Source organism: Mandrillus leucophaeus, unplaced genomic scaffold (genome assembly GCF_000951045.1).
Source record: "Mandrillus leucophaeus isolate KB7577 unplaced genomic scaffold, Mleu.le_1.0 Scaffold39, whole genome shotgun sequence".
NCBI classification, from domain to species: Eukaryota; Metazoa; Chordata; class Mammalia; order Primates; family Cercopithecidae; genus Mandrillus; species Mandrillus leucophaeus.
In genome coordinates, this window is record NW_012104142.1 from 2,966,762 (window position 1) to 2,991,932 (window position 25,171).

Genomic DNA, 25,171 nt, shown 5'->3' on the forward strand with positions numbered 1-25,171 from the left:
CTGGGAATGGAAATAGTGTTCTTTATAATGTGAAATTCTTTCTTCCTTAGTGTTTCAGCCTATAGTGTCACTGTTATGAACTTTGGTGCCACTTTGACTCTTGATCCTTTGTATGTGGTCCAGCCGTCCGTCCCTGATGCATGCTACCCTCTGCTGCCATGTGCTCTCTCCCTCTGCTCCTGCTGGTTTGCAAGTGAGAGGGTGCGGGGGGAGCCTGGAGGAGGCAGGTGCAGGGATGGCCCTGGAATGTTGTCAGTGATGGCAGGTGGCACTGGGGAATCTCCAAATTCTACTGTCATTCATTCTACAGGAAGGTCATTGGGTTGGAGTCAAGGGTAAGGAAATTTGCCTTGGAGCTCCTTAGTCTCTGAATAGGAAGGAGCTAGGGCCATTTCATGCTTGGGTATCACACTTGGCCTTGAAAGTCAAGCTCCTGAGAAGAAGTGGGGGAGGCCCCAGATGTCCCTCTGATGAGACTCCACCTAGCCCTGCGTGTCCCACATGTGTGCATGGGGTGAGAGGGAGGGTGTCTCACCCCAGACCCAGGCATGTGTGCTAGAAGCCTGGGTGGAGCCAACAACCTCTGCTAAGGGAGGGAGTGTCAGTCACTGGGTGGTGATGTCTGACCTCTGCCCTCTAGGGGAAATATTCAAAGGAACGCAGGTCGGAAAGACAGAGGCACCATGAACACGGACCTGGGAGGGGACTATGCTTTGGGGCTGGCACGTGGAACAGTTGAACTGAAATCGAGGCCCCAGTGGAGCAGCAGTGAAAGAGGAGTTTAAAGAGAGAAGGTTTGATGAGACTACGGTGACGGTCAAGGTCTGGGAGACTTTGCCTTGGAGCACATGATGGTGTTTTTGGGGAAAATGAGATGCTGGATGAGTGCTTTAGGGCAGGGACTTTCAGGAGCCATTAGAGGGGGCAGAGTTGAAAGGGAGGAGGCAGCTGGGCACCATGGCTCATGCCCATAATCCCAGCACTTTGGGAGGCCAAGGCGGGCAGATCACTTGAGGCCAGGAGTTCGAGACCAGCCTGGCCAACATGGTGAAACCCTGTCTCTACTAAAAATACAAAAATTAGCTGGGCATGGTGATGCAAGACTGTAATCCCAGCTACTGGGGAGGCTGAGGCAGGAGAATTGCTTGAACCCGGGAGGCGGAGGTTCATGCCATTGCATTCCAGCCTGAGTGACAGAGCGAGACTCGGTCTCAAAAAGAAAAAGAAAAAGAAAAAGAAAGGGAGGAGGACACTCGGTGGTACAGCCATAGGAAAATACTGTTTTTAATTTTGATATTAACTTTTATCGAACTAATATATGTATGAATTTAAAAGTCAAATAGTACAGCTCAGCTTATAATAAAAGCAGCAGACCCTGATTCATTCTTTACCACTCCTGCTTCCCACCCTGAGAGAATCTCATTCAATTCTAATATTCTAAATCACATGCTTATACATTGTTTTAGTTTTGAATATTATCTATTGATTTCCACCTATGAAGGATGAGAATTTCACTTTTACACCATCCTCTACCTTAGCTATACACACACACTGGAGCATGCACCCTACTGTTAACATTCACTACACCCTACTCTTAACGTACGTGCACCCTACACAAACATCCTACTCTTAAATTTCACTACGTCCTACTTGTAACATACATACACCCTACATAAACACCCTTCTCTTAACATTCACTATCCATCTCTAAACATAATTATATTTCTCTTTTTAGCTAAAACATCATTTAGTGTACACAGTATTATGATTATGTAAATGTTATTCACAGCTGAGCCACATAATATACTGTAATTATATTTCCTCTTTTATTTTCCCTAGAATTAATAGTCACTTCTTTTTTTGTTTCTTAGTGTTCCTTAATGCTTGATGTAGGGAGCCTCTCAGCATATTCAAAGTATATTGAATTTTTAAAATTTGATTTGCATTTTTCTTAACAACATTCTCCCTGGAGTGTCCACCCTCCTGTCTCAACCTGGACCAGCTGTGCTCTGACTTGTGTGGTGTTCTGGAGGCTTGATGTGGGGTGAGCGTTGGGGAGGAAAAGAGTCACTCTGAGAAATCTGTTGTCTTTCTCCTCTATTGGATCCCGTTTCATGAATGTCATATTTTCCTCTTTCTTGGTTTACACCCTCGTTATGAGGTATACTCTTCAGTAATTTTCAGAAAGAAGCATTCATGGGAATTTTTTTCCACTTCATCTGAACAATATGTTTATGCTATGCTTTTGTTTGTTGATAGTTTGGCTGCATATAGAATTCTGGAATGGAAATAGTGTTCTTTGTAATGTGAAATTCTTTCTTCCTTAGTGTTTCAGCCTATAGTGTCACTGTTATGAACTTTGGTGCGACTTTGACTCTTGATTCTTTGTATGTGGCCTTTTGTTTTCTCTCTGAAAGTTTCAGGATTTTAAAAAAATAATCAATATTTTTGAAACTTCATGGTTTTATGTCTCAGTATAAGTCTTTCTTCTGAACACATAGTGGTCTCTCTCAATCTGGAAACATGTCCTTCAGATCTGGGAGATTTTCTTCTGTTACTTTTTGAATGATTTCTTCCTCTTCATTTACTCTTTTTTTTTTAACTTATTTTATTTATTTATTTATTTATTTATTTATTTATTTATTTATTTACTGAGACAGAGTCTCACTCTGTCACCCAGGCTGGAGTGTAATGGTGTGATCTTGGCTCACTGCAACCTCCGCCTCCTGGGTTCAAGCGTTTCTCCTGCCTCAGCCTCCCGAATAGCTGGGGTTATAGGCACCCGCTACCACGCCCAGCTAATTTTTCATATTTTTAGTAGGGATGGGGGTTTTGCCATGTTAACCAGGCTGGTCTCAAACTCCTGACCTCAGGTGATCCACCTGCCTCGGCCTCCCAAAGTGCTGGAATTACAGGCATGAGCCACCATGCCTGACCTGTATTTTTTTTCCTCTGGAATTCCTATTAGTTGGAATGTTGGATCTTCTGAACTGCTCCTCTAATTTTCTTACTTTTCTCTCCCATTTCCTCTCTTTGAATTTGTTTCTACTGGGGAAATTTCTTTATCTTCCAACTCTTCTGTTGAGTTTTTAAATTTCTACTGGGCCTTTTTTCCTCTTGGAATATTCTTTTTCCAAAGATGTTGTGTCTTGTCTCTCTGAGGATGTTAAAGATGCTTATTGTTGTTACTCCTTTTTACTGTTTTTTCCCACTCTGTCTTTCACATTAGAGGCTATTCTCAAATGTTTAGTGATCCTTAGTTGTCTCTTCATATATACAGGTGAGTTCACACGTAGCTGCCTGGAAGTTTGCTGTGTATGTGTGGAGCAGGGCACGGTTGGGACTGCTTGTTCACCAGTGGGCTCCATTATGGAATGATTGGAGGAGGACCTGGCTATTCTTTCGAGGGATCTACAGCATGTCAATGTTCGTGTGTTCTCTCTTGCACCAGTTCTCCTTTTTACTGCCTGGAGGCTTCAGGAGGCTGAATGGCTAAAGAGACCTGATGAGGGATGGGATTTGTGGGGAAGGTACAGATTTCCTCCTAACCTCCCTGTTTTCAGTGCCTGGTTCAGCTTCCAGCCATGAGTCCAGAGCTTAACTAACTCAGACCCTCTAGAAAGTAAATCTCACATTTTGTGCAAGAGTTGGGGAAGGGATCTGGGAGTCTAACCACTCTTTTTAAAGCTGTCCAGCCTCACCCCATTCCCTCCCACTCAGCATCACCTGCTGTCTCCAAGTCCCGAGCTTTTCCAGTGTTCCGAGACACAGGCCTGAGCTTCAGCTCGCCCATCTCCTCAGGCAGTTATAACTGGCCCATCTGTTTCCAGTTTCCAGAATTTTGTTGACATCTCTCATCTGCTGTTGTTTCCTCTCCTGTTCTTTTTGCCCTTGTGGATTTATGCATTTTTAATTCCTTTATTGTCATTTTGGTGAGGGGCTGGGACAAAAACAGAAATAAATGGATGTGTTCAATCTGCCATGTTTACCACAAAATCCTGATTCTTTTAAAACATTTATTGAATGCCTTCTATGTACAAGTGACAGTGCCAGGACTAAAGAGGTGGCCAAGGTAAATAACAAAAAGGAAGAGGAGGGTGAAGAGTGGGAGTCGGGAAAGAGGGGAGGTCTGGTATGGCTGCAGCAGGTCAGGAGGGCCATTCAGTAAGCACTCTGATGAGTGTCTTCTAGGGATTCCAAAAGCCAGTACACAGCTGGAGGCTGCGAAGGAGGGACTCTGAGGAGGGACTTGGAGATGGGAGGGTGCTGGGCTGGCTCTGGAGGAGACCAGAACAGCTGGGGAGACCAACCTAGGCCCAGAGAGATGTCCTCGAGTGACATCATGTCAGGGTGTGAGTGACTTAGGACCCAGCCCACAGAGCTGGCAGCCCACCCCGGCTCTCAGAGCATACCTGGCACCTTTTAGATCCAGTGCATTTCACCTAAAAGAGCAGATACTGGTAGAAAGAAGAGATGGTGCCAAATTATTGCTCCCCGATTCCTCCAGATAGAGATGCCAGAGTACGGGTACACATGGGTTTGTGCACACACATGTGCCCCTCCCTGACCAGAGTGGGGCTCCCTAAGATATGTGTTGATGCCCCATGGGCACTCGCCCCTCCTGCTTCTCTCCCCTGTACTGTCCTCTGTGGACCTTGTCCTCCTGCGCTCAAGTGCCTTCTTGCTTATTTGAGAAAGAAGCATAGCCCACCTCTCCCATAGACCCCATTTCTCCTCCATCACTGCTCCCCCATAAGCTGGAATGCCACAAACCCCCATATTTGGGAGTGACATCCTCCCGAAGCATCCCAGTAGGCCTCCAGAATCACCAGTGAAGAGGCACCTGCTTTAGCGTCCAACAGAAACTGAAGTGCAGTTTCTCCTCTGCCCCAGGAGCCCATGTTCAGAAAGTTCCTTGCCTCCGACTTGAATTCTTCTTGTTCCAATGGGAGCCCCTTTCCTTATTCTCAGTGGAAGTGTGCGATTTCGGAGTGCCCTCCTTCCTTCCGAAACTCTTTTTAGGCTAAAGCTCCCACCAATCCTCTGTTCTCTTACCTAGAGGCCTCTTCAGCTGCCACCCTCACCCGCAGCCCTTCCAGACCAGGAAGTCCCACTTAGGAGGGGCCCTGAGCCCACTCTCCATCCTTATCTCTGGAATCCTGAGGTCTGGGCACAGAAAGGTGACCCGACTTTGAATCCTGATTCCACCACTTACAATCTGTGTGACCTTGCACAAGTGGCTTCATTTCTCTGACCTTCCATTTTCCCCATCTGGGAAAAGGAAGCAGGGAGTGAAGGTGTGTAAAAATGCAACCAAGGGCAGAGGACGGAGGGGCAGAATCCCAGTAACCCCTCTCCCCGCCCCACCCCAGCCCCAGCAGGCAGCAGCCCAGCCTCTGAGCAGCACAGGAGGCTCCGTTACCAGCTCCGATCCACCAAGGCGCCTGCACCTTGTCAGAACTCCATCTGTCAGGAATTTATTACTAATGCATTTTATAACAGGCTCTATAATAAGATATTAAAGACTGTAGCGGCATCTAGCAAGCATTCCATAAATATTAATAACGCCTTTAGAGATGGCACCTACGGTGGAAATGGTAGGGCTTTTTGCCAAAGTTTGATCAAGGGTATAGCATAAATCTTACAGGGGGTGAAGGGAGCAGGTGCACCCCAAAGGTGAGAGGGTGTGGCATCCTTCTTTTCTCTCTCTCTCCTATCTTCCTTTCTCTTGCTGCTTAATGTTTGTACGTCTTTTCCTGTGTTCATAACTTTTCCTCTAGAATGTCTCTTTTTATTTTCCTGTTTCAGTTAGTTCCTTTCTCCCCAGGTTTCCTTTCCTCCCTTTTCTCTTGCAAATTCTCTTTCCTCTTCATTCTGTCTTCACTCTGGCCCTCAGTCCTGCCCCTCTTACTGTTCTCACCGCATATTCCTCTGTGTTCCTGTGCTCTCTCTTCTCCCTGCCCCTCCTCCCTGCCCCCCTTTCTTTACTGCTCTCTCTGTCTGGTTCCTCCTTCCTGCCCCTCTGCCCCTCTCCCTCTGGCCTTTTCTCCCTCGCTGCACGCGCTCCCTCACCCTGTTCCAGTGAGCACCCGAGCCACCTCTGGAGAGGCCTGGAGTGTAATGTAACTCACACTGCATGTGAGAAGTGAGCTATTTATCATTATTATTAACGAACAAGATCCTTTGCACGGCAGAACTTTCCCAGAGTCTATTCCCTTGTCACCCCAGGAGTAGCAAAAAGATTTATTTGTCTCTGAATTGCACAGGGTGGCCCATTTACAGCAGGTCCATCAGAAGTGATATGGAGCTTAAATGGGAACTGGAAGAGGCAGGACCTGCCCTGCCTGCGACCTGCATGGTGTGGGTCACTTGGTGAGAGAGACAACCTGGCAGGTGCAAGAATTTTGAAGGGGATAATGCCTAGACGTGCTCCCTGGTCCCCTGAAGGCATGGGTGTACATTTGGGGATACTTCCTTTGAAATGGCCCAGAAGCCGTAAGGGTGGGCCGTAAAGGTGGGACCAGGCATGGGGGGTACCATGAAGGAAGGGAGGAGGGAAGCAGGGGTGGGGCAGAGAAGTGGGTCAAGAGGCCTGCCTCAGAAGTAGAAGTGATCATGCCCCGTGGGCTCTTTCTTCCAAAGACCACGGCTGCTCCCTTCCAGCAAGAAGGTGGACCCAGGGCCGGTCTCCACAATGGAGGTGTGGGGAGAAGCTGCCCTGGAAAGGAGAGACCCAACCCCCAGCTGAAACAGGCCTCTTGGTGCTGCTTCTTACAACTCCAGCCCATGCAGTCCCAACCCCAGACACCACCGAGCCCCAACCGCAGACACCAGAACGACACCTTCCACTCTTTCTCCTTGTCCTCAGATGGCAAAGCCTGGCCCTGCCGAGCATCTCTCTTCAAGGTCTGTCCTGGCTGACTATGTCAAGTCCATGATCAGGCCATCCCCTGCCCATCCGGCCACCTCCCCATGCACATGCTGATAATTGCCTGCAACCTGGATTTGCATGTTAATAGGAGTGTCTGGGGACAGTTAAAATGAAGAGGGAGCTGGCATTTCCCGGGCTCCTTTATTCTTCTCTCCATTGTAACCTCCAGCCTCGTGTGGCAGGCACTGTGCCCTCATTAGCAGTCCTGTAGCAGTGACCTGGCACTTTGCTTGCTGTGGGCGCTAAAGAGGTAGAATCCCATCAGCAGAGGGTCTGGGTGAGCCTGGGGTAGAGCCGTGGAAATGAGGAGGCCCTGCCCATGGCTGGGCATGCTCTGGGGGCAGGAGCAAGGAGCTGAGACCCATGCAAGCCAGTGTGAGCAAGTGGGGTGCCCACAGAAAGGACAGCACAGGCAGGTCATAGCACTGCAGCCACAGGCAGGAGACAAAGTCAGTGGGGCCTGGGACAGCCATGGTAGGAGGCTCTTGGAGGCCCTCGTTTCTGTTTTGTCTCCTGCACTGTGTTCTGCTCTGCTCACTGCAAGTGGGCTTCCTCTGACTGCCCGTGGCATCTCTGCTACCCTGTAACTGTGGCTTGTGTGTGGCTTTCGGCCTGTCATGGTGCTCACTCCAGCCAGATAACAAAGATCTTTCTTTTCAGATTCTCAGAGAAAATTGATTTAATTTCTCAGGCCCCACCTGATTGATGTGGCCTGGGTCCGAAGTTACTTGGAAGAAATGAGAGTGCCTAGACCCATCATCTAGAGCAGAGCTGTGGTCATGAGGAGCAACTGTTCTTGGAAGGAGGGTGGGCGGGGAGGCAGCGGTTGGCATCTCTTTGGGTGAGGTGGACAGAGCACTCTGTATGAGTCAAGACACCCGATTTCCACTCATGGACTCTGCCATGATCCACCTGTGAGGCCTGGAGCAAGGCACGCCCCCATCTGGGCTCATTTTCACATCTGTAGTCCATCCTAGGAAATGGAGAGGCTGGACTGGATGACCCCAAGGTTCCTTCCAGCTCCTGCATTCCAGCCATCCAGGGTGGTGTATGGTCAGGACTGGCTTCCTCGTTTAGAAGCCTCCCAGGCCCCCAGGTGCCCCTCTCACCCCTGCCTCAGATCCCACCCCTCCCCTCACAGGCTCTCGAGCCCATTGTGGAGGGTCTCCTGGGGCTCTTCCATCCTCATCTTGTCTTCAGCAGCCAGGATCCAATCAGCGGAGATGTTCTCTTTCTGAATTTTAAGGTGCCCATTTGTCCCAAGTTCATGGTGAAGAGATTCGTTGACTGTTTACACTATTTATAATACTTCCCCTTTATGTGGGGCTCATGTCACCCTGCCTGTAATGGTATTTTATTACTATAGTAGTAAGCGCAATGACCATTTATTGAATATTGCTCAATGTTGCTGTGTATCTGGCCCAGGGAGACTCTCTTTTTTTCACACTTTATCTCATATAATTCTTTTGTTTGTTTGTTTGTTTGTTTGTTTGTTTGAGACAGAGTCTTGCTCTGTCACCCAGGCTGGAGTGCAGTGGCATGATCCCGGCTCACTGCAACCTCCACCTTCTGGGTTCAAGCCATTCTGCTGCCTCAGCCTCCCCAGTGGCTGGGATTACAGGCACGCACCACCATACCCAGCTAATTTTTGTATTTTTAGTAGAGACAGGGTTTCACCATGTTGGCCAGCCTAGTCTCGAACTCTTGGGTAGGAGCTGCTAACAGCTCCATTTTACAGATGAGGAAACTGAGACCAAAAAGAAGTTTAACAGCATATGTCTGCAATCTCCCAGGGGAAAGGTCCAGACTCAAAGTTAGGGAGTCTAACTCAGAATTCATGCTCTGAGCCACCAGGTGTCACTCCCTGTAGCCTAAACCCAGATGCACCTGGCCCCATAAAGTAAATCTGCTTGTGTTGAGTCTGCAGATCTGTGTGCACGTCTGTGCATTTTCCATGGAACAGCAGCTGGGTGCTCAGAGAAGCCCCCAGTGTATGTGCTGATGAGCGCCCCTCCTTCCCCCCATCTACTTCCCTGATAGAGCGTGGTGCCCAGGACCTGAAATGCAGGAAGTCAGCATTCTTTTCTCTCCAATAGTTTGTCCCTTCTAAGTATATGAATGGCTCCTTGCCAGGCCCATTTAAAACCTTCTCTAAGTTATGCAGAAATTAAATGGGTTTTCACCGCAGGGCATGAAACATAATCCAAGAAGGTCAGATGTGGAGACCATCACTTCTTTTTCCCCTTTTCCACCATTTCCTGAATCTTGCTTTTAAATCCTCTGATCAGATGCAGGAGGATCAGAGAGGCTTCCCCCAGGACCATGCGGTATGGACAGTCAAATGTCCTCGCCTCCCCGAGGCAGGGAGCTGGAGAGCTGACATCTCACGGGAGCCATCCCTCTCCTGTGGGCGCCAGCTTCATCCAGAGTGGTTTAAGTAGACTGGCCGAGTGCTCTGAAGTGAGGGCTGGCTGTTTTGGTGGTTGTTGTTGTTATTGTTGTTGTTGTTAAATATTTGGTAGAATTCACCAGTGAAGCTGTTGAGTCCTGTGCTTTTCTTCGTTGGAAGATTTTTTGTTACCAAATCAAATAAACATAAAAGCATAATGTTGAATTACAAAGCAAGTTTCAGAGTGATCTATTTGTATATGAAAACCATCTATTTACAAACACCCATGAAACAGTATCTTATATTCATGGCTAGATATAGATACGTATGAAGTATAAAAACAGACTTTCACACAAGGGGCTGGCCGCTCGGAAATCAGAATGTGGTCATCCTTTCTTGTGGCAGGAACCGTGGGCCCCCTATGAAGTGTTTCATTCTGGATTCATGGGACTGGCTCTGGCACTTATGTGTGATCTAGAGAGAGAGGGGGCAGGACAGAGAACTGTGGGTTAGCTGGGAACCTCAGAAAGATCTCCTCAAGTGGGAGGAGAGGTGGAAATAAGGGATGCTAAGGTACCCAGGGCTTAGCAACAGGGGAAAGTTCTACCCCTAGGGCTGAAGGGAGAAGGAGAGGAACATAGTGTTATCAGAGCCCACTGAGAGTTGGGGCTAGGGAGGAGAGCCTGCTGGGGTAGAGCTGGAGAGGGTAGAGGAAGTAAGACCCCAAACTCTTTCTCTTCCTGCTCTGGGAGCTCCTACCAGAACTTCCCATTGGCAGAACCCGACTGGAAGCCAGCCAGCAAGAGAGCCTGGAGATGCAATCCACTGAGGGCCCGGGGATTGGGGAAAGGCAAAACTGGGTGGATCATGGGGCCAGGGGGGTGGGTAGACAGGGAATGCCCTGGATGGTACTGTTGATATCAGTGCTTCTTGACACTTCCCTACCCCACCCTTGAAGGTGCCCTTGTCTGTGCCCCTCTAGGTTTCCAGAAATTAAAATCACAGCTACTGTCTTCTCAGCACTTATGTGCTGGAATGTTTACACTCATGAGCTTGTGTATTCTTCACACTAACCCTATGAGATATGATTAGCTTCAGTGTACAGTGAAGGGATTAAGGATCAGAGAGATTATGTATTTAACCCAAAGACACACAGTGAGGCTGGGATTCCAACAAATGGTCTGTCCATCCCTGAAACTCTAGCACTTGTCTGCTTTGCCCCCTTGCAGACTTGATTCTGTTTTGGAGGGAATGAGCATCTTCCAAACAGCTGAATTAGGACGGGTAAACCTAGCAAAGGAAAAGCACATTCAGATGTCCAGAGGTGTGAGGGAGCCTGCTGGGTTCAAGAAGTACAAATAGCTCCATTCCCCTAGGAAATAAAATGTGAAGGGGGAAACAGGGATGGACCACAAGGATCTGTGTTCTATGCAAAGGGCACTGGGGAGTCACGGATGGGGAGGAGGAGAGGGGTGTCCTGCATCTGCCTCCTGTCCCCAGTGGACAGAGTGGCTGGAACAGGCAGGACGTGAGCCTGCCCATTCAGGTTGACACTTGTCTGCTGATGGGGGCAAATCCACAAACCCAGGAAGAACCTTCAGCAGCCCCATGGCATTGTTCTCCGCAGGCCCTTTCCAGCCTGACCCGGGGCCCTGTGAAGAGCACCCCTATATTAAGTGCATGGTCTGTCTGTGAAGGGCTGCCAGGAGGGAGGCTTGAGGTTGGTCCCCAGAAAGGAAGCCTGCAGCTTGGGCAGCCAAGGGGCATTTGACAGAGGAAGCAAAACCACCAAGAAACAGGTTTGGGGACCATAAGACCCTCATCCAGAACTCCAGGATCAGCAGATCATCTTCGGAACTGGTGCTGTTCACAGCCACCAGGAGGCCATCAAAAAATGAAGAAGAAGAAAAAAAAAAAAAAAAGATACTGCATTTTAAATTTTTGGGCCCCTCCTAGAATGAAAATGACAAGGCCTCGGGTCTGATCGGCTGAGGGATGTAGAGAAGGAGCTTTGGGGGACTCGGCTCTGATGGCACAGCTGCTCCGCGCCGGCTCACCCTTGTACTTGCTTTGCTCTCACCCCCAGAATACACCGGTGGGGACGCCCATCTTCATCGTGAATGCCACAGATCCCGACTTGGGGGCAGGGGGCAGCGTCCTCTACTCCTTCCAGCCCCCCTCCCAATTCTTCGCCATTGACAGTGCCCGCGGTATCGTCACAGTGATCCGGGAGCTGGACTACGAGACCACACAGGCCTACCAGCTCACGGTCAACGCCACAGTGAGTCTCCACGCTGGGGCCCCGGCAGTTCCAGCTGCCTCTTCCCACCCTGGAAGAGAGCAATGGGGCATTCCAATGGGACACTGACCCAGTGGAACACACTCGAGGATCTGTAATAACAATAGTGGTGACAGTCATGATAGAAATGAGGCTGGCATTGCTGAGGCTTCGTGCTGTGTCCCTGGCACCGGGCTGAGCACTTGAAGGGACTTTAAACCTCAAGCATCCCTATGTCATAAGTATTGTTAAGATGCCCATTTTGCAGATGAGAAAACTGAGGCACAGGAGCAATTCAGTGACTTTCGATGGTCACCCAGGAGCCTGACTCCGGCTCGGGTAACCTCCTTGAGACATTCTTAGTGCAGGGTGCCTCTTGCTCTCTGGGACACAGGACAGAGGTGTTCACCCAGCTGTGTCCTGACACCGTCCAACATGCAGGGCCCAGAGGAGTTCAGGCATCCTGGCTGTACTCTGCAGAGTGGTGTCCTTCCACAGCATTCCTCTGTGCCAAGCACATTGCTGGTCCCTGGGAATTCCAAGATGAGCGAGTCAAGGGCAGAAGGCAGGAGAGGGTAATTATCCCATCTGATGGCTGACTCTGCTGAGAGTCTCACAGCCCATGAGTAGTGGGGGAGCAAGAACCCAAGCCCAGGTTGTCCACCTCTCAGTCCAGTGCCCTGACCACCGTGCCCCATGGCTAGACATCTCCAGGTCTCAAGAACATTGCAGCATGCCCTTTGCGCCAGCTGTTTGGGAGATCCTGGGAAATAGGCAAGCCACACTCTAAATAGGGTCCTCCCCCTACCCGTCCCCTCTCCCTGCTCCCAGCTGCTATGTCGGGGCATAGCTGGAGCCATCAGCTGGCAGCAGGGCCATAAGCTGGCCTGTTGTCCCTCAGATTCTGTTGACAAAGCTTGTGCCAAGAGCAAAAAAACATGGGAATCCCTCTCACCCCTCCAGGTCCCATCTGCCTAACACACAGCATCCACTCCTGACCCACATAGCTGTCGAGGGGGCTGCCGGCAGTGCTGGGGGCTCTCCGTGGCAGGTCACAGGCTGCAGATCCAAGGCTCTGGATCTGGACCGGGTTGAGAATCCAGTTTTGAAATATGGGGTGCCCCAAGGCTTGGCCAAGATGCAGAGAAAGGCCTCAAGAGCTAGGAAATGCAAACTTCTTGTTTTTCTGTGGCCCAGTGGCTGTGAGGGAGGTCACTACAGGTGACACTCACATTCTTTTCTTCTCCCCTGGTTAAGTGTTAGTTGCCTGGGAGGAGCTGTGTACTACTGTCTGTAAAACTGACTTCGGGGGTCAAGAGGACGTGCAAGCCCAGGATTTGCTTTTTGTACACATTCGCCTGCACCTTGCACGCAGCCCGGCACCCACACATGCACTGCCCCTCCACCACACTGTTTGCACACACCAGGGCCCGGAAACACACAGATGCTTGCCCGCTGTAGGATAATTTCCATCCACCATAAAAATGGCTTTGGACCGTGAGGAATAGACCAGAGCTGGGCACAGGCAAGAATGTGGGTGGCGGGGCCTATCCAGAGGCCTGGGCTCAAGCTGGGATGATGAATACAGTTAAATTGCCATTACTCTCCCAGAAATCATGCTTGGAAGCAGCAGAACGGGAGGGGCCCTAGAAGTCCCTCTCTAGATGGCTTCCCCCTTGCTTCTGGAGGAGCTGACACCAAGTCCTTCTCGGGGCTGGCGCTGGGCCCTTGGCTGCTAAGCCCTTCCCCAAGGAAGGAGATTCTCGTGCCTGGTGTTACAGGCAACAGTGTGAGTTCCCAGCCACCGCTGAGCAGGTACCAGGATGGGGAAATTGAGGCATCCTCTGGGAACAAGCTGCTGACAGCCATGGGCCCCAGAGTCACAGCTGGGAGCCTGGCAGGATCCCTCCCCTTTCCCCACCACAGAGTCCAGAGTGGGCTGGGCAGGGGCATTTGTGGCATGAGCAGGACTGCAGCCACAAGGATGGGACAGAGAGGGCCTGTGCCAGGCTAGACAAAAGCCAGCTGCCTGAAAAAGCCTGGTTATGGCAAATCAGAGCCGCTGTCATCCCCTGTCCAAGAGGTCAGGGGACTTGTTTTGAGCCTCTCCACTCTAGTCCTGGGTGCCTGGTGGTCATTCAGGTCCCTGGCTGGGAGCTCTCCCCATGGGCAGTGCCCAAGCCTGCGGTGCGGGCTCTGGTCCTGGAGCCTGAGAGCCTGCCCCCCGAGAACCTCTCTGCTCACCTCCTGCTTCCAGACCTTCCCCTCCCTTGCAGTACGCACTCCCATCCCTGAAGGCCCCCCCCCCACCCTCTCCTTGGCTGTCCCTGAGGATTCCTAAAGACAACCACCCCTCCCTTCTCCTAGACACTGCAGCTCCATCTCTGCAGGCCAGGAGCAGGTACCAGGCTTCTTGGAACACCAGGAATGCCTTGCATCATTCAAGTCACCCCAGACAAACCAAGGGAGATCTAACCTGGGGACAGTCGCTCCTCAAATCTTAACTCAGAGAATGTTCCAGCCCGAGGGGCCTTAGAAGTCATTCACTTGAGCCCCTTCATCTCACAGAAAAGGACATCAGATTCCCAGAGGGAAAAAGAACTCATTTGAGGTTACTCAGCAAATTAAGAGACCGAACTGGTGTTAGAGCTCTAAGTCAAAACTGTTAGTGGCAAATTTTTATGTGAAAGGATCTGAGTTTGAGTTCTGGCTACACACTTGGAAGTTGTATGACTGTGGGCAAGTTACTCAGCCTTTCTGAGTCTTTGTTAACTCATCTGAATAATGGGCCCATTGTAACTACAGATGCAAGTGAAGTGCCCGGTAGAGTGGCTGCCACCTCATCTGTGCAAAGCACTGCAGTTACTGTTACTGCTGGCTATTGTTATTCAGTTGCAGCAGGCTACTTAAACAGTAGGAGATAGGTTTTGGGTTTTCTTTCTTGCCAAGCATTAAAAAAATTTTTTTTGAGGTGGGGGTCTCGCTGTGTTGTCCAGGCTGGAGTGCAGTGGCTATTCACGGGTGCAATCTTGATGTACAACAGCCTCAAACTCCTGGGCTCAAGTGATTGCCCCACCTTAGCCTCCTGAGCAGCTGGGACTACAGATGCATTGGCGAGGTTTTATACAATGAAATTCCCAGCTGACGGTTTAAATATTGCTCGCCTGGCTACAGGGGGATGGCCTATGTGACCTCTCAGGATTCTTTCTTGGAGTCCCCCAAATGTCACAGACCCTGGAGCTCCCCCTGCTGGTTAGACTGGGAAAAGTCCTTAACCCGTAAAACCCCAGCCCAAAGCAAGGGACTCATGAATGCAGGAACGCAGGTGCCAGAGTAATCCCCTCTGTGGCCTTTCTTCCGAGGAGTCCCCATCCTTGTCAATCCCCTGCTGCCCTAGGATGAGTGGGGGCAGGAAGTGGGCACAGAGAGGGGTGGCGGCCCCCGGCTGAACTCAGCAAAGGAACTGAAGGTGGCACCATATCTACTCCAAGCTGGTCATCCCATCACCCGATGTCCAAGGAAGTCAGGCCTGGGCTGCTAGGGGCTGGAGGTCTAGCTGTACCCCAGCCCTGCTTTGTAACACTGGATAAGCTGTCTTCCTCTGGACCTTGGGGATGCTGTTTGTGTTTTCCTGTACAGTTCAGAAATCACCGCGGGTTCTTAGAGTTCTTAAGCTTCCTTTAACCAAGCCCTTCCCTGCTGGAGTGCAAGAGCATGGGGGGGGTGTGTGTGTGTGCGTGTGTTTGCACATATGTGCTGCACAGTGCAGGTCTGTGTGTGTGTACATATGTGTGTGAGTGTCCCCACCATCACTCGGCCTAAGGCTGTGTGTTCTCTCTGCTCTCTAAGGATCAAGATAAGACCAGGCCTCTGTCCACCCTGGCCAACTTGGCCATCATCATCACAGACGTCCAGGACATGGACCCCATCTTCATCAACCTGCCTTACAGCACCAACATCTACGAGCATTCTCCTCCGGTAAGACTCCTGGCCCTGAGGGACTTCCTTCTGAGCTCCTGTTAGGGATTAGCCCTGTAGTGGGCCGGGCTCCTCCTTGGCTCCTGCACAGTCCCTGTGCGTGGCAGTGATGGGTGTCCTGGCACAGTGAAACCCCAGCCACTCTTCACACCATGCCCATCTCCTCACCCTCTCACTCTACCCCAGGGGCTCCTTGTGGCAAAGAACAAAGGCTTCCAGGGCAAGTAATGGGGAGCCATTCAGACAGACTTATGTGGAGGGATGGGGATCCCATGCAAAATCCAGCCTGGGCTGGAGAATGGATCTAGACTCAGTCTGGCTCCACAGAACATCAGTGTAGCTCAGCTGTGTCCCTGTCGTGTCAGTCTGTCCCTCTCTGCTGATGAGCACTGCCAGAGATGGTGGCAGCTGCCCTTCTTCAAGGGCCCTCTTGGCCCCAGCTCTTCCCTGCGAGCTTGCAGCTCCTGCTGCCCTCCCTAACGCCCAGTCTTTGGATTTCTTAAGTCCAGGTTTCCAAGAAAGGCTCCTGATTTTTCTGGTGTGTTGCAAGGTCATAGGTCACCAGCCTGTCGATCGGCTACCCATGGGTGTCTTAGAGGACAAAGCATGCCTCGGCCCACTCTGCACGGCTGTGGGTGGGGCAGCTTTGCTCAGCTGTGGGCCAGATGGGCAACGGCAGCCATCTCTAGTCTCATAACCACTCGTGCGTCTGTGCAAACTTGGATGCAACACCGGCTCTGGGTGGAAAAATTAGAAAAAGCTACCTCCCCTAGGCAGTCACAATCCCTGGTCATCAGCTTAGGGAACAGCATTTGGGGAAAGATAAATGAGCCCCTTCTTTTGAGGGAACTCGGTGTGCTTAGAGGAAGGACTCAGCTTTGGGAGCAAAGTGGGGCACCCGCCTGAGGCTCGTGGGTGTTCAGGGCCCCACCAGCACCTCCGCACAGGCTCACAGAATTGAATGTGACAGACGAGCTTCCCTTGACTGGGGTGCAGGCTGTGCTCCTGGGCCTGACCCCTCATTTGGAGACCAGGGCTGCCCTGACCACTGGCCTCCCTTCAGAGCACGAGGCCCCAGTCTCCTGGTGTGTGGGGCTGGCATTCGGCCACTTCCTTCTTGGGGCAGGTGTGGAGGGAGGCTCCAAGAAGCAGGATCCTTTCCAGCCTGCTACTGTTGAATGTTTGAAGCTGCTTTGAGAGTAGAAGGGGACAGATCAATGCCCCCAATTCCCCAGCCTTCTCTTTCTTAGCATTCTGTGGGCAGTGGGAGCCCCAGCTTTTGAGACTGAAGGCTGACTCTTCTCAGTGCAGCCCAGCCCCTTTCCCATGACTTTCCTAGCCCCCTTTCTCTCTGCCCCTAGCCCAACTTTGCCAGGCCAATACCTTTACAGCATCAGGTCAGCCCTGATGTGCTATTTTCAGATGAGGCAGGGCCCACAATCTGCCCATGGCCCCTGGGCATCTCCTGAGTGCTCAGCACTCTTGAACAACTTGCCCCACCTCTGCTCCCCTGAAGGACTGGAAGCGTGCAGTCGGGCAGGGACAGGGTCTGCTGTGGGCATAGCATGCAGTGTGTGCTCAGGAGATGGTTATGGAATGGACAAATGAACAGGCACCCTCACCCTGGGCAGACCAACACCCTGGGCAGACTCACCCTCCTGCACCCTCTCCGCCCCTGTGCCTGCTCTTGTCACCAGCCCAAAGTCCACCCACCCATTCTACCTTTCTTATAATTTTTTCACTCTACCTTTCTTATAATTTTTTCCCTGGCTTCTTCCCTACCTGTCCCAGAGACAGCAATTCCTCTCCCTCAACCCTGGTAGAATTAACTCTCTCTATGCTGCATAATTTTCCACTTAATTATAGTCTTGCCTGTAATGTTACCTATATATGTGGGCTACTTCTGAGCCCCCAGTAATCAAGGTACTTGCGTCTCTGGAACATGATCTCAGCCTTCCTTTGGGTCTCCAGGGCATCATGCCCAGGGCTAAGGGCAGGGAAGATGCCCAAGGCCAACTAGATTGAAGTACAGGACACGGTGGTGGCCGGGCTGGCAGAGGAGCTCAAAGGAGTCCCACACTGCCGTACTCACTTTGGCTGAGTCACACAGCCTCCTGACCACCTCCTCACTGGGAAAGGGGGATAATTGTGCCTGCAGTGCTGCCTCCCTCGCCTTAGGGTTTTAATGGTTGGAGATAATGCACATAAAACACATAGCAAGTACTGCCAATTAGCGGACGTTAAACTACGCTGGGCAGTGACCTGGTCAGTCAATTACAGTAGCCAGGTTGGGTTGGGGCTCCCAGCTTCAGCTTCCTTTCAGAGTCATAATAGTTGGCAAGATGTGTGTTCCTGGTGTGAGTGTCCGCTGAGACCCCTAAGTTGTCTTTTTCTAGTATTGTTTTTAGTATTTCGTGCAATGCTCAGTGTGCGTGTTTTCACTTCAGACCTGCAGATTTCGGAGCTGTCCATCCATTCAGTCTGCACTTCATCCTTTTATGCACCCATCAAACATTGATGAGGCTGTCCCATGTGCAGGCCCCATGCTAAGCCATGCCCTCTGCTGTCCAGGTGATCCCACAGGCTCCTGCTAGGGCAGCCCCCTCGGTCTCAGCAAACCAGATCCTTGCCCTCCTTAACTCCCGGTCTCCTGATGCTCCATTTCTTGGCATATGCTATGATTCTCCTCTCTCGGGGACAGGGATCTTGATGTCTCTTTGCCTCGCCAGTATTGCTCCTTTGTCTCCACAAGGGCACTAAGGCCCATGCCCAGGGATCTGCTAGACCCTCAATCTGGGTGGTGCAGGCTTGAACCCCGTAGCTTGGCTTATGGCTGGGCTGGGGGAGCCAGAGAAGGCAGTGCATTGAGGGTTTCAGACCCTCCAGCCTTGCCCGGCTCCACTGGTGCCCACAGAATCCACCTCTGTGTCCACACACCTCTGCCCTTCCTCTGGTCTCCACACGTGAGGAGTTCTCGAGTTCCCTTGCCTTTTGCAGAGCCTCTGTCCTGCAGGCTGATTCCCCTGCACTCCCAGCCTGATCTTTCCTGGCTGCTAATTGGTTTCTGTGCCTTGATCTGGGCCCTCCATGTCCCTTTACAGTGTAGAACCCTGATTTAATGCAGCAATTCCCTGGCCAGGCCCAGGCTGAGATGCACCCTGGCCTGCTCTGCCTCCCAGGCCAGAGGACCCCAGCACCCCCATTCCCAGCCTTGCCTCTGCTTCCCCGGGGCCCCAACCGGACCTTTCCCCATTCTCCCCAACTCCCCCTCTTTATCTGCGGCTCGCAGCATGTATGCCTCCCCCTATCAGCATATCGGGCTAGCATGCCTCATCTAAAGTGTATATATTACCTAATAAAATCCTTCTTATTTGGGATTATTGCATCAGATTTTAATTTCCTCACTCGAGCAGCAGCATGTCGGCCTGCCCGTCAGTGAAGGGCCGATAGAAGGTGAAAAGAGCGGATAAACTGCACAAATTACTGCCAGCCGATGCCTATCAGCCCTTCGACTGGAATTGACTGGAATTAAGGACTGAGAAATAGGATTTGCTACCTCAGAATCTGCTGTGGCAGCTCTCATCGGAAGTCCCTTTCAGCCCCCACCAGCCTGCCCCCTCCAAGGACGCCTCCTGTTCCCGAAGCAAGCTGCCCATTCACCTTTCAAGTCCTTAATCCCGTCATGGAAATGGGGTAGGGGGTGTCCCAGCTGAGCTTGCTGAGAAGGAGGAGGACATGGACCCCTGAGGCCACGCACAGCCCAGCTGGGCTCCTGTGTCCACGGTTTTCCTGACAAGGGCATCTTTGGAAGGGACAAGCCACAGAGGGAGGAGACTTGCTCCCTTCTGGAGAAGTCCAGCTTCTCTCCACTGTGTCCTCACTGCCCGGGCCTCAGAGGCTGGGACTGCCTCTCACACCTCACCCACATCTCAGCTTGGCACACCCACTGGGTGCAGAGCCCTGAGCCCTTGCCTCCTCCAGAGAGCAATGGGGTCCCCCGGGCCCACCCCACATGGCCCTCCATTCCCCAGTCACCCCGCCCCTTTCCCCTCCCCACTGCACCTTGTGACCCTCAGCAAATCCCTGAGCACTCTGAGCTTTAGTTTGCTCACACGTACCCCCACGTGAGGAAAGAGAGAGGGGGAACCTTGCTGGGTGCCCCACACAGTGGCACATCGTGGGCACTCCACTCATGCCAGTTCTGCCCTGGAGGCTGCTAGCTGTCCTCACGATGCACAGAAAGCCCCTTGCCGCTAGGTAGAGATGATTAATGTGGGGTGTTGGGGAGTCTGAATTTGCTGAAATTCTTTGGAAAAAACCACATGGATGTGCATTTTCTGGGAAGAGGCCCCTGAGTTGTCCTCAGATGCACACAGCGCTTCTAGGCCCAAATAAATAGTAACAATCACGTTTATAGCATTTGCCGCACGTCAGGCGCTGTTCTGAGTGCTTCACGTTTATCGGCTGCTGAGGGCTGGGGATTGTGATTTTTACCCATTTTATAGATGGGGAAAACAAGGCAGCAAGAGGTTACAGGTAACTTAAAGGATTTGAGCGCACGCAGTCTGGCAGCAGAGTCAAACCCTTAACCAGCTTGTGGTGCTTGTCCGCTCCTCCCATCACAAACAGCTAGGCCCCTGCAGGCCTGCACACTGTAGCCTCTCTCTCAGGAGGCTTCCTACTCCCTGAAATGTGGATTCCTGTGAAGGGCAGATGCCCTTGGCAGGTCGCACCCTGGTACACACCGCAGCTGGACTGGCTCCCTGGAGAAGCACAGCAGGCAGCGTGCCCTTGGGAGCAGGGCCGGCTCTGGGTCGAGCACAGCCACACTTCTCCATCCCCTGTCTTTGGAAATAAGTTTCAGTATATTGAAAATATAATCACTGAGCCTCTGAAACAAGTGCTGTGGGCTCCCAGGAGCCCTCATTCCTCCCTGTTAATTCCTTCTCATAACATTTCCAGTCTTTCTGGCTGCACTTGTATTAAAAGCTCAGGGTTTTATTAAAAGTGGATTTATTTACCCAAAAAGAGATGAAACCCCAGACTTTGCCAGGAGCCTGTCAGACCTTGCTTCGTGGAAGCTCGGGTATGACTCTTGTGGGAAGAGTCCCCATTGTCCTCCTGTCCTGGTGAACCAACTGCCCTCCACAGAGCCCTGCCCACCCAGAAGGCCTCTGGGCAGCCCCATGCAGGAGCCCAGCACGGGCTCTGAGGACTGAGGGCACTTTGGTCGGCAGGTCTCCTCTACACAGGCCTACACCAGCCCCCTCGTGCCTCCTCCTGAGGATCACTATCCGGGGCCTGGCCTAGCCCTGCCCTGCATGTGTGCCTGGAACGTGCAGTTGCCCCTGAGTACTGCTTAGTGACTCTCTGGGGTGGTGCTCCGGTGGGCCTCAGGCCTAGTTATCCTAGCAGGCCAGGAGAGCGTGGAGCAACTGCTGTGAAGGGATACCAGTGCCTGGGGAGGGTGAGGTAGGGGGGTGCCCCTGCTGTGTCATGGCAGCAAGACTGGGTGGAGTTAGAGGAGGAGCAGCTTGTCCCACAAGAGCGCAGGGTGTGCCTGTCAGGGAACAAGCCTCTCTGCACAGGTGAGGGGGGTAGGGGTGCAGCGCAGGCTTCAGCCTCCTGCTGATAGACAGTGAGTGTAGAGAAGTGGCCAAGGCCACAAGAGCCCCTCATTAGCCATGCAGATGCCAGAGTTGACATTTCCCTAGGGGGTGGGGACAGGCTTGTCTTGCTCTCTGTCACCCAGGGGAACACTGTGGCCTGGAACCAGAGCCTCAGGCAAGCAAGGTGGGCAGGCGTGGCTGCCACTGGCCATGGTGCGATAGGACCTGGGGAGCCAGGTAAAGGCTGCCCCGGGCAAGGGGTGACTCAGCGAGTGGTGGCGGTGACCTTAAACCCTAAGGTTTAAGGGCTCTGTGAAGGTTTAAATAAACTCTTGTTTGTTCACTTGTTTATTCAGTCAATCAACAAACCCATTAATTGATATTTGAATGTGCCAGTTGTATGCCAGGATCTCTTCCTAGGACAGCCTCCAAGCACTTTCCTGAGCTCTGCCTTCTACCCAGAGCACCTTCCTCTTCATGTTTTCTCCCTGGCAAACTCCTACTCATGCTTCATGACCCATGCTGAATGTTGCCATCTGTACAACAGGTTGCCAGTTCCTCCAGGTGGACTTCTCCCCTTTTTGGTACATACACATGGCTCCATCTGAGTCACACGTGTATTCACACTCCTCATATGTGTATAGCAGCTGTCTGCTCAGATATCCTTGACTTCATGCCATAGGCTATGCTCCCCAAGAACGCATTCCCCTGGCTCCCCATCCTATTAGTTCCAGCTCCTGGACCCTTCTCCACCAGTGCTGCAGAGAGAATGAATAGGGGTGTGGGCAGAGCCATTCCAAGCAGGAATTGCCAGGCACAGCACTGTGTGGGCCATGGTTCCTAGGGCCATGGCAGCCTCCGGAGTTGCCATGGCCATCCCCCGAGGTACATGCTTTCACGATTTATGCTTTCATCCCTAAGGTAATTGATCCATCATGTTCTCCTTTATTCAGACCCCGGTGAAAACAAGGTCCCAGGCTTTTTGCTGTCATTCTTATTAAGGTGGGGGGAAAGTGAGGCCAGAGGGGTGCAGCAACCTTCCTAAGGTCACACAGCAATGTGATGGGTGGTTGAGCTAGAGAGCAGATCTCTTGTCTCTTCGCTGAATGCTCCTCATCGGTTCTTCTTCCATGGTGGTCCATCTGAACAAGGGATATGCGAAGGGGAAAGGGGAATGATAGCATCGGTAAGGTTGGGCCTCCCCATGGACCACAGGGCGTTTGCCTGGGAACTGCAGTGTGTGCCCAGGGCAGCTGAGGCCTGAGCCCTTGGCACCTACTCCCTGGGTTGCCCTTGCAGCCAGGATCAGCCTGGGGAGGGAAGCTGTGGGTGCCATGACAGCTGCAAAGAAAGACAGCAGCCAGGGGACCCAAACTCAAGTCCCTCCTCTCTTCTGCCCAGGGCACGACGGTGCGCATCATCACCGCCATAGACCAGGATAAAGGACGTCCCCGGGGCATTGGCTACACCATTGTTTCAGGTAAGGCAGAGGCTGCCCCCTCTCCTCTCACCCCTCTGTCCTCCACCCAAGGAGAGCCAGTAGGTGTCTCAAGCTCTGAGGGCTAGGGAGAGGTCTGTGGGCATGTGGGACAGGGTAGGAGACCTGCCTACAGGGACAGTCCTCGCCAAAGGGCCAGGAAGGGGACCGAGTGAAGGCAGTAGGAACGGGGAGAAGAGATGCTGGGAAGCCGACAGAGGCTAAAATGTCTAGGGGCTGCTTGGCTGGCACTGGGGGGTGGGAGCGTGTGCTGCTGTCCACGGTCTGAGACACTTGGGCACTTTGGGGCTCTGGCCTGGGACTTGGGTGACTCCCATCTAACCACCTCCAGCCCTCTGGGTTTGTCTTTTTCTTTTCGTATTTGATGAAAAGGTGGCAGTTCTAACATCATTGTAGAACAAACGGAGCTGCAACTACAGCTGATTTCATGTTCTTTTCACATTTCCAACCCTTAGGAATTCATGTCGCATCTGGAATGTTGCAGGGGGGAACATTGGCCCCCTTGCCACCAGATGCCTTTGTTGAGCAGAATAGTGACTGATGGCAGAGATGGTTCTGGGTGACAGGATCCCTGACCCATGCCCCACCCAAAGACTGACAAATGGCAGCTCTGTTCGGCTCTCCCAGGGCTGGTTGGTTTTAGAGCAAGGATGCCTTGAGGATGCGGCGAGAGGCTGCTCACCCACAGACTCTGGCTCTGCCCACCCCCCATACATGCCACTCACCGCCTCCCTGCCCAGCCCACGAGTCGGTGAAGGGTCAGCCTGGTGTATCTGGGCAGGCCAGGCTGATGGCCGAGAGGACGTCTGGCCAGTTTCCACCCACTGCCTCTCCCTACCATACCCCCGCACCCCCAGAACCAGGACTGGCATTGCTGGAGTAGCATCCTGCCCCTGAAGCTCAGAGGACAGCAAGGCATAGTGATCAAGAACATGGAGGAGGAGGGAGTCTACTGTGTCATGTTATTTTGGGTGGGTCCCTATCCCTCAATTTACCTGTACTTCCACAAAATGGGAGCAGTAAGAGTACCTACCTCGAGGTGATGTAAGAGTCAGATGATTTAACATATAAAGGGCCTAGTTAATGCATGTAAAGTACTGCATAAGTGTTAGCTATGGTTATTACTAGAGCTAGCAGCTAATGCTACCTTGGGAAGCTAGGGGTTAGCTAGTAGGAGGGAGACATCTTATGTCCTTGGCAATGCAGGAAACCAGGGGTGTCCCCCTGGGACCTGCAGCTGCTGACATGACTATTGTTTTGTCTCTAAGCCCAGGGTACTCTGGGACCCAGAGCCACTCCCAGCCCAGCGCAGGTGGTGACCGGCAGCAGGAGCATGGATTTGGGCCTCTGCACCACCCCCTCCCCGCATTTCATCATTCTGGTGTCCAGCACAGGACCTGGTTAGCATAAACCCTGATACGTACTTGCAAAATGAGTGAATGTCACTCTAGGGGAGTGAGTGTTCAAACTCCAGCTTGCCCAAGATCTCCTGGGGCTCCTACCCAAAATACAAAGTCCTTGGGCCCCACGGAGATTCTCCTGGAGGTCTGGGATGGGTCCAAGAATGGTCCTTTCTCACAGCAGTTCAGGTTCAGGCAGTCCTTAGATGGGGATGTGAGGAAGCCAGGCCCAGGAAGGAAACTGTTCTGCAGGAAGGCAGGACCCGCTTGGGAATCGAGGCCCTTTCTAGGTGGGCAGAGGGGAAGAGGAGGCCTGTCTTGGTGCTGATCTTCTTCATGAATTTTGCAAATTGAGACACAGTGTAAGAGCCTCCCAGTGACCAGGGGCTTGTGCTGGAGAACTGAGGGAACACCGGTGAGCCCTGGGTGATGGAGTTGGGGAGCCAGGACAGAGTGGCAGCAGGAAGGGAGTGCTCAGCTGGGCGGGGGCATGTCTCTCATGTGCTGACAGCCTCTGGGCTGGTTTCAGATATACCCCAGCCTGGATGGAGGTGGGGAACAGAGAGCCAGGACTTGGTTCAAGGTCATGCTTAGAATGGGAACTTCTCAAGAGACTCTGAGTCCATCCTCCAGGGCGCTGGTCCATTCCAGGTTCATGCTGGGTGCCAGGCTGCCAGTCCAGACCCTTGGGTCCTCTCCAGTCTTCAAATAAACCCTGATAGCTCCAGCCAGAACCATCTCTCTACTCTCTCCCTCTGGGGAAGGAGGCTGGAGGGCTGAGCTGCTGAGCCTTTGGTGTCTGGGCTGGACTCTGGAGCTTGCAGTCCGGGCACAACTGGGGCAAAATCTCCTGGGACAGGCTCCCAAGTACACATATCAGGGTGAGAAGGGAGACCCAAGATTTGAAACCACAGAGAAGGGATGTATGTGGAGGTGAGGGCAGGAGGCAGAAACTTCTGGAAGGCCTGAGGCATTCAGCATAGCTTTATAGGATTCCCCCTGCCAGCACAGATGTGTCTTAAGGGCTTTTAGAAAGGATGACAAATGGGTTACTTCTCACATGCCAGTTTTGATTGATTGGTAATGGC

The 25,171-nt window shown here is 52.1% G+C and overlaps 1 protein-coding gene across 1 annotated transcript in view; it reads left to right on the forward strand.

The window, feature by feature from the left end:
- The window catches only part of CDH23 (cadherin-related 23), a 310,969-nt gene that overhangs the window by 129,559 nt on the left and 156,239 nt on the right, over positions 1 to 25,171 (forward strand). Inside the window, 3 exon segments of the mRNA XM_011991084.1 lie at positions 11,407 to 11,601; positions 15,448 to 15,576; positions 22,587 to 22,665. Coding sequence (XP_011846474.1) covers positions 11,407 to 11,601; positions 15,448 to 15,576; positions 22,587 to 22,665 — 403 coding nt within the window.